The 9,588-nt window shown below is 54.8% G+C and overlaps 1 protein-coding gene across 1 annotated transcript; it reads left to right on the forward strand.

Annotated features, from left to right (window-relative positions):
* Positions 1 to 12: 12 nt before the first annotated feature.
* Positions 13 to 9,270, forward strand: Dera (deoxyribose-phosphate aldolase (putative); the record flags this gene model as incomplete). Its single annotated transcript, XM_013025049.1, has 5 exons — positions 13 to 160; positions 1,853 to 1,984; positions 7,022 to 7,134; positions 8,725 to 8,874; positions 9,048 to 9,270. Coding segments are annotated over 5 exons (600 nt in total), but the record flags the coding sequence as incomplete, so codon positions are not given.
* Between the last annotated feature and the right edge of the window lie 318 nt (positions 9,271 to 9,588).

Genomic DNA, 9,588 nt, shown 5'->3' on the forward strand with positions numbered 1-9,588 from the left:
TCCCCCTCCCTCCCCTCGGCTGCAGTGGCCACGGGCTTCCCCGCGGGACAGACACCTCTGCGCACGCGTCTGGAGGAGGTCCGGCTGGCGGTGGAGGATGGGGCCGCGGAGGTGGACGTGGTCATCAACCGGACCCTGGTGCTGGAGGGCCGCTGGGAAGGTGGGTGCGGCCGGCCCGGATGCGGGGGGAGGGGGGCGCCAGCGGAGAGCCCCCCACACCCACCCCGCATGGCCACCGCCCTCCCCGCCTCTGCCACCCTTCCCCCCACTCTGGGCCGGGTGAGCCCTCCTCCCCACCTCTGCCCCCCGTGGGGCTCACAGATGCTGGCCTCACCAACGGTACCGTTACTGTTGTTGTTGTTATTGTTATTCATGTCTGCGTGCAACTCTGAGTACTGACGTAGCCCAGCGAAGTCACGCCTGTCACCCCAGCGGCTCAGGAGGCTGAGATCTGAGGATCGCAGTTCAAGGCCAGCCCGGGCAGGAAAGTCCATGAGACTCTGATCTCCCATGAACCACCAGAAAACTGGAAGTGGCGCTGTGGCTCAACATGGTAGAGCGCCAGCCTTGAGTGAAAGAGCTGAGGGACAGCGCCCAGGCCCTGAGTTCAAGTCCCTCCCTTCATGCCTGCTTGCCTTTCTCTCTTTTTCTTCCCCCCCCTCCCTCCCGCCCCCCCTCTCTCATTTGACTGTCCTGGGGTTTGAACTCAGGACCTGATTTTTGCTAGGCAAGTGCCTCTAGCCCCAAGCCCTGCCCACCCCAGCCTCCCCGGGTGGGCTCCGGCACCTCTGGGATTACAGGCGTGCGCTGCTGCGCCCAGCTCCCCCGGCCTCCTTTCTTGGGTCTGGCTCTTGGGCGCGTGCTTGTCTTTGGGGTGCACCTCCCTTGGGGTGCGCTGCCAGGCGTGTTTCCCGGATGGATCGGGTGCAGGCCCTGCATTCTTGTCTGGAGTCTCAGACGCTTCACCGGGTTTCCTTAGGAGCCCGGGAAGATTGTCTGTCTGATTCTTGGTGAGACCCATCCTTGCCCGGCGGCGGCGAGGTCTGCCCGGTCTGCCCACCGGCGGGTGGCTGGGCCTCTTGCGTTTGAATAAGCGGGCATCCATTCATCCATTGCGGGTAGACACCACATAGACCATCAGCGCCCCCCCCCCCCCCGCTTGGTGAACCTTCAGCCTTCCCCAGGAACATGGAGCCCCTGCAGGCTGCGAAATAATTGCTCAGTAAAGCGCGCTGAGAGGGGGGGATGGGGTTGTTGAATCCTGAGCTGAACGCGACTTCACTCCCAAATGGCTGAGGCCTAAGGCACAGCAGGTTTTTCTGGTTCATTGTTGTTGCTGTTTGTGTATGTGGTGCTGTGGAATCGAACCCGGGGCCTCCTGCTGCACGCTAGGCAGTCGCTCTACCACAGAGCCCTGCTGCTGTTTTCTTTGATCAGAGCCGGTGCTCTGCTCCTTGAGCCACAGCTCCACTTCTGGCTGTTTTGTTTGGTGATTTTATGAGAGACCAGAGTCTCACGGACTTTCCTGCCCCAGGCTGGCTTTGAACTGTGATCCTCAGATCTCAGCCTCCCGAGTGGCTGGGACGACAGGCGTGAGCACCGGCGCCCGCCAAGTGCACGGCGTGACACGGACAAAGCTCTCTCTACCAGGGGAGGCCGGGCGGGGGCCGGGGAAGGGTGTGAGGGGCAGCAGAGCCCCCCCCACCTCACCCCACCCCGTGTTGTCCTGGGGGGGGTGTGACCAGTGATCATGGGAAGCTTTGTCTGTCGATCTTGGGCCCTGCAGCTCCCAGAAGCGACCCCCACCCCGCCAGCTCTCTCACCCCCCCCATTTCTCCCCCTTCCCCCCCAGCCCTGTACGAGGAGATCCGTGCATTCCGCCAGGCCTGTGGGGAGAAGGTGCACCTCAAAACCATCCTAGCCACCGGGGAGCTGGGCTCACTCACCAATGTCTACAAGGCCAGCATGGTGGCCATGATGGCAGGTAGGCCCCTCCCGCTTGGACCGGATTCCGGTTCTTTTATTTGGTCGGGGGTGGGACTTGAACTCAGGGCCTGGGCGCTGTCCCTGAGCTCTTTCCCTCCAGGCTGGCGCTCTACCACGTGAGCCACACCGCCAGTTCTGGTTTTCTGAGTGGTTCATGGGAGATCAGCGTCTCATGGCCTTTCCTGCCCTGGGCTGGCTTTGAGCCACGATCCTCAGATCTCAGCCTCCTGAGTAGCTGGGATGACAGGCGGGAGTCACCGGCGCCTGGCTCAGATTCTTATTCTTATGGGGGAAACTGGTCAAAATGAAAGCCTCTGGCCTGTTCCCCCGAGGGCCGGGGTGGGGGGTGGAGGTGGGGGGGGCGGATTCTCTTGTGGGAGGGGTGTGTGCCAGGTGCAAGTAAGCGTGAGTCCTCGTAGTGGAGGGCTGGACTCTGATCTTGCTCAGTTCCTGTGGCGTCTGTTCCTGCGCTCTCCTGACAGGCCAGCAGGTGGCGCCCTGGTCAGCCATTTGCCGGTCCTGTCAACCGATTATTCATTCATCTACAGATGAACAGCCATCACTGATCTTTTTTCTTGGTACCGATCCTGGGTCTTGAACTCAGAGCCTGGGCGCTGTCCCTGAGCTCTTTCACTCAAGGCTGGCGCTCTACCACGTGAGCCACAGCGCCACTTCTGGTTTTCTGGTGGCCTCGAACCGTGATCCTCAGCCCTCAGCCTCCTGAGTCTGACAGGCGTACACCGGGGCGCCCGGCTCCTGCTCGGAAGTTTTGGAAGAGCGGCTTGCTAGCTCTTCCAGGAAGGAATCCAGATGTTGGCCAGGATTTCCCACCCCTCCCGACTCCCCCTTTTCTCCGGGAACTCGGGATTGGTTTCTCTTCCCCCCGTTTGGGGGTTCGGAGTGAACGTCTGCCCTTTCTCTCTCCTGCCCAAGGCTGTGTGGGCTCAGCAACTCCTGCGAGCCAGAGAGAGACGGAGACAGAGACAGATAGACAGACAGACAGAGACAGACAGGGAGAAAGAGGATTCGAACCCGAAAAGTGTTGGCAGAGCAGGAGTGTGGAGGACCCTGGACTGATCTTGGGGCTCCAGGACTAAGTACCTTCCACACAGAGCTGAGCCTCCTCTCCAGTGAATCAATGAGCCGAGAGACCGAGTTCCCACGGGAAAAGGAGCAAAACTCCTTTTTATGAAAGACGGGTTGGTAAAAAAAAACAAACAACCCCCCCCGAACCCCAGAAACTCAACCCACTTACCACCAAAAAAAAAAAGAGATTTGCGCTGACATGGAGGTGTGTGTGGGGTCCCCTCCCCCAAAGCTTTGCTCAGCGTTCATCGCGACTCTTAATCCACATAAAAGTAAGCGTCATTTTCCAGCTGGCTGCATCGGGGCGCTGTGGATCTGAGTCCATCCCTGTGGAAGTGGTGAGCCCCGCGGTGTGAGTCACTCTGCGGTCCCGCCGCTGTGAACACCCGCGGGCTGAGTCCACATGTCCCGGGCTTCACAGCCCGTCTTCCCCCTCCTCCTCTCTGCCCAAGCCTTTCCCTCTCCCTTCCCCGGAGAGAGACAAAGCAGATACGTCTTGATGCGAAAACTTCGTCACTCACGGAAGGTGTTGGCGAAGACAGGAGCCCCGAACCCGGGAAGCTCCAGCAGCGCAAGGACAGAGGCTGGCCACAGAACAAGACTGCCCTGCGCCAGTGCTCACGCCTGCCATCCCAGCGACTCAGGAGGCTGAGATCGAAAGATCACGGTTCAAAGCCAGCCCAGGCAGGAAAGTCTGTGAGACTCTGATCTCCCATGAACCACCAGAAAACCAGAAGTGGCGCTGTGGCTCAAGTGGTAGAGCGCCAGCCTTGAGTGAAAGAGCTGAGGGACAGCGCCCAGGCCCTGAGTTCAAGACCCAGGGCTGACTCCCCTCCCCCACAAAAGCTGGAGAATGTGAGACCTTCAGCATTAGAGATTTGATTTCTAGATCAATGTTTGTGTTCTATCATGAGTCTAAAGCACTAAGCGATCCCATCGTCTGGATTTTCAAATTATTTTATCCTATCGATCTCTGGATCTCTGTATATATGTATGTATGTATGTATCTATTTATTGCCTGTCCTGGGTCTTGAACTCAGGGCCTGGCACTGTCCCTGAGCTCTTTCACTTAAAGCTGGTGCTCTACCCCTTGAGCTACAGCACCACTTCCGGCTCTCTGATGGTTCACTGGAGATCAGAGTCTCAGGGACGTTCCTGCCTGGGCTGGCCTCGAACCTCGATTCTCAGATCTCAGCCTCCCGAGTGGCTGGGATGACAGGCGTGAGCCACTCCACAGGAACCCAGCCTGACTTTCAGTTTTCATTTTCTCCTTCCTTCTTCCTCCTGCTGAGACACAGAGGTGAAGCTTTGCGGGGCTCTGGTCTGAGGCTGAGCACTCTCGTCAGAGCCTCTGCCTCCCTGCCTCCCTGCCTCCCCCAGCCCAGTCTCCAGCCCTGACCCCACAGCCCTTAAAGCCACACCCCAGATTCTTTATCCACCCGTATGGACGTAACCTTTGCAGATTGCGTTTGAATTTGGGGCTTTGCATTCTGTTTATGAAGAGGGCTTTTGTTTGTTTTTAAGGAGTGTCTCATGGTGGACAGCAAGTGTGAATTAGTGTCAGAATTACCGAATTGCCGCTGGCAACTCTGGCTAACTCGAATCGGTAATTTCTTGGCGAGCCTGGAAATAATTATTAACAGTGTCGGCGTGAACGCCGCGTAAAAGACAAGCGTTCTCAAACATTTTAAATGTGCATTTGAAACCCCACGATTCGTTAGTAAAGTATAAAGTGCAAAGAATGCATCCGCCATGCTATCCCCCCGCAGAACCACCGTCCACGGTCCACCGGATTCTTTTTTCCTACATCACAAACCAGATTGGCTCCAGAAGTACTTAAAAAAAAAAATCCGTATGTTTTCCCATTGTAAGCTGTGTTTTCCCTGCGTAATCACAACGGAAGCTTATTACGCACTAATAGCCTTGAGATATTATTATTATTGTTGTTATTATCTTAAACGTACAGCTTTGGTCTGAAGACTAGTTTCTTCATCTTCTCTTGTTTCAATAGAGTTTGAATGAGATCTTCAAAATTGAATAATAATTTGATCCGTTCATCTTTGGGAGCCAGTAATTTTATTTTCCTCTCTCTCTCTCTCTTTCTCTCTTTTGCTCAGTCCCTCTGTGGTCTCAGAGGTTCGCAAATGAATAGCGGTTCATTACGGGAGCCTGCTTTTAATAACCATTATCCATTATCTTGTAATTAAGACTCTCCCTGTAAGGAATCAGGAAGACAATGCAAAAATACATAGTCCATTTCCTTAATGAACTGGAAATGTTCTCCGTGGCTCTGTTTGCTAATGAGCTGCTGAGCACTCATTAAAGTCGCTGGAGAAAAGCACGAAGATGGGTTTTGAAGACTCGTCTTGCTGTTTGCGGTTAATCTATTAGAATTAAAATTTCATCTTCTATTTTTATCAACAGCTGATTAGAAGTCACTCTGTTTGACCAAATTGATTACAAGCCCATATACAAGGGCAGCTGTTATTTAATGGAAGTTGCTTAATGAAACCGTACCTCGGAGATTTGTAATTAGAGCCCCTTCGAAGAGCTTGGGGTAGCTTTAAGCCCACCAAGAAAAAACAAAACAAAACCAAAAACGATTGTGTAAGGATTGCAAGTGAGGGAGAGGAGAAGCTATAACAGACCCGAAGGCTACAGCATTATTCATTTTAATACCGTAGTTCACTAATACTTTGGCCTCCTAGGTTTCTTCATTTTGTTGTCCTGGAGTTCTTAGAAAAGAACTGGGTCTCTTTCTTTTAATTGTGAGATAATGATGATGATGATGATGATGATGACGACGACGACGATGACGATGACAACGACAACTCATTTTTTTTTTTTTTTTGCCAGTCCTGGGACTTGAACTCAGGGCCTGGTCACCATCCCTGAGCTCTTTCACCCAAGGCTGGTGCTCTACCACTTGAGCCACAACTCCACTTCTGACTAGTTTATTGGAGATCAGAGTCTCATGGACTTTCCTACCCGGGCTGGCTTTGAACTGTGATCCTCTAGATCTCAGCCTCCTGAGTAGCTGAGATGACAGGCGGGAGCCACGTTTTCTTAAGGTAGAGGAAAAGTACCCTGTGTGTGATTGTGAGGTCCTGTGGTCTGTTTGTGCACCACCGCTGTGGGAAAGTTGTGTCTCGTGTTGCTATGGTTACCAGTCGATGGCCTGATCACTGGAGAGCCAGGGGCCACTGTTGGGGAGGGGGTTTCTAGAATGATCTGTGTGAGAATGGGTGGGGTTTGTGGATGCCGGTGTAACTGGCGTCGAGTTGGAGAGATGAAGGGCTCTGTGTGCATGCCTTTTCTGTGTCCGTCTAGCAGTGGGTCATGTGCCTAGTCCAGAAGCAAGACACTACAGCAGGGCAGGACAGATCCCTGCCCCACGCCATGCTTTCTAGCACATTCTCTCACAAAGAGAAGCATTGGGGAAACGGCTCACTCTAGGGCCGGGGCAGAAGGCAGAGAGTGTGTTGGAATACGTGAAAATAAATGCTTAAGATAAAACCAACCCACATTGGTGCCGGGCGCCGTGGCTCCCACCTGTCAAACCAGCCACTCAGGAGGCTGAGATCTGAGGATCGTGGTTCAAAGCCAGCCCAGGCAGGAAAGTCTGTGAGACTCTTCTCTCCAGAAACCTGGAAGTGGAGCTGTGGCTCAAGTGGTAGAGTGCTAGTACTGAGCAAAAAAAACAACAACAAAAAAGCCCAAGTTCAAGCCCTATAGCTGACCAAAAATGGTGGTAATAATAATAGTAATAATAAAAATATTCATTTTGGTTTTTCAAAGTGAAAGAAAAGTTGTATTCCTCAGGAAAGGTTGGGATGCAACTCATTTCTTTCCCTGATGTGTTAAAAATACAAACCAAAACAAAAAACGGGGAAAAAGAAAGCTTTTAATGAACCTGGAACCTTTTCTTGTCTCCCTGCTCTTGTTTCAGGGTCTGATTTTATTAAAACGTCCACGGGAAAGGAGACAGTCAACGCCACCTTCCCCGTGGCCATCGTGATGCTTCGAGCCATCCGAGACTTCTTCTGGAGAACGGGAAGGAAGGTACATGGTTGCCTGTGCAGCTTCGGTCTTCGCCGGGGAGGAGAGACACTGTCATTTATATTACCCCTCACAGCCACGGGCTCTGCGTGGAGGAGGAGCAGGGTGGCATCACCTTTAAGATAAACGTTTCAGTTAGCCTGTGTGTGAGGAGCAAAGTGTCCACTCGCTCCTCAGCCCTGTGTTCACCCGAGATGATCCTTTATCACCAACGGGCGAACCCCTAAGCGGCTTCTTTAATGAGTTAGGCCTTCATAGAGGGGGGTGATGTCCAGTGAAAACAGGTGAATGATGAAATTACACTCCCCCCCTCCCCCCAGCATGGACGGAATAACAGAATAACGCGCATGGGTGATAAGCCGTGCGTGGTGGCAGGGAAGCCAGTGCTGCTGCATCATGGGAAATCATCTTTTTCCTGTCATTACTGAAGGACACACACACAAATGGGTTTTCCTTTTTTTTTTCCTTCCCCCTCCTTAACTGTTCCCTCCTCCCTTGTCCAGTCTAGGACCAAAAAAAACCCCCAAAAGGTATTATGTTTAATAATAGGAGGTGAAGAGAAAGTTCTTGAAAGAGATGAACTTCTTAAACACGATAATGAAATAAGAGGAGACGGCTGGGAAAAAATCAAGGAGGAGGAGCAGGCGGCTGGGGGAGCTGTTGGGGAGGAGGAGCAGGCGGCTGGGGGAGCTGTTGGGGGAGATGACTGAGCTCTCTCCCAAGGCTGTGAAGCCAAGGAGGGACGTAGTGGCTTTTATCAGCTCTGGGGAAAATCTCATTTATTTACGTATTTGGGGAAAATGGGACATTCAAAAGGCAGACGGTATGCGGTGCAGTACGCGCACCCGTTTTTAAATGAATTTGGACTTGGCTTGTTTGTTGGAGTGGTTCCTGGGAGCTCAGAGTCTCACGGACTTTCCTGCCCCGGCTGGCTTTGAACCATGATCCTCAGATCTCAGCCTCCAGAGTGGCTGGGATGCCCTTCCCTCTCCATGAGACATCTCTTTTCTAAAAATGTTTTTACTGTGATGACAAAGGTGACAGGCAGAGGGTGACAGTGACATCAGTCGGGTCGTGAGTGCATGTCTCTGGGGACCCTGTCCCCCCTTCCCTCGCTCTCTCCCCCAGATTGTCCCTCCCGTCCCCACCCACGAGTGGTAGAGTTCATTCTCCACCTGGTGTCCAGTGAGGACCCCGGCTGCCTTGGTTTCCCCTCCGTCCCCCCATTTCTGTGTCCCCCTCACCCTCCCAGAGACAGAGAAACCCACCACACAAGACAAAGAGGAAACAGCAGCAGAGAGAAATCCCTCTTGAGACACCTCCCTAAACCCCGCCCCGGCCGGGCACCGTGACGCACACCTGCAGTCTGAGCTGGGGCTCTCTTGTCTCTCCCAGGGGTGCAGACGCAACTTTGTTGTCTCCTCCCCCGACTTTGGGGTCCCAGGGAAGTGGGGTGCATTGTCCTCCATGTGTATCGGGATGCAGGCACTGGGCCAAAAAAGCAACAAGGAAGGAGGGCAGACGGCCGGCCGGACTGCCAGGCGGTGACCCTGCAGGAGGCCGGCCTCGACTGACGGGTCTCCCCCCTCGCAGGTGGGGTTCAAGCCCGCGGGCGGCATCCGCAGTGCGCGGGACGCCCTGGCCTGGCTGTCGCTGGTGAAGGAGGAGCTGGGGGACGCCTGGCTGCAGCCCGACCTCCTGCGCATCGGGGCCAGTGGCCTCCTCCTGGACATCGAGAGGCAGGTGAGTCGGCGCCCGCGGCCTCCACGCCCGGGCCTCCCCGGCCTGGCCTCCTCGCGGGATGGGCTGGGTGGCGGGGGACCCATTGAGACCCCCCCCAGGGCTGAGTCTTACATAGGAGCTAAGGGATCTGTGGAATGATCTAGAAAACACGTTAACACGCCTCCCCCTGGCAGATTTACCATCACGTGACTGGACGGTACGCGGCCTACCACGACCTGCCCATGTCCTGACCGCGCCCGTGCCCCCGGGGGCCCTTCCAGACCTTCTAGAAGTCACCCCGCACACCAGGGCTGAGAGGGCCAGAAGTAGGGGACCAGCCTCGAGGCTCCCGCCTGTCATCCCGGCTACTCCGGAGGCTGAGATGTGAGGATCGCGGTTCAAAGCCAGCCCGGGCAGGAAAGTCTGTGAGACTCTGATCTCCAATGAACCACCAGAAAACCAGAAGTGGAGCTGTGGCTCAAGTGGTAGAGCACCAGCCTTGAGCGAGAGAGCTCAGGGACAGCGCCCAGGCCCCGAGTTCAAGCCCCAGGACCTACAAAACAAAAAAATAAATAAAAGCACGCACGGCGTTACAATAAGATGCCTGCAGGGAACAGCTCGGGGAGAACCCGCGCTCTCCCAGCCAGCTGCCGCGGGGCCGGGTTTACACGCGTGTGCATGCGTGTGTGCGTGTGTGTGCGGGGTGAACCCGCGCTCTCCCAGCCAGCTGCCCCG

This window comes from Dipodomys ordii, unplaced genomic scaffold (genome assembly GCF_000151885.1).
Source record: "Dipodomys ordii isolate 6190 unplaced genomic scaffold, Dord_2.0 Scaffold81, whole genome shotgun sequence".
NCBI classification, from domain to species: Eukaryota; Metazoa; Chordata; class Mammalia; order Rodentia; family Heteromyidae; genus Dipodomys; species Dipodomys ordii.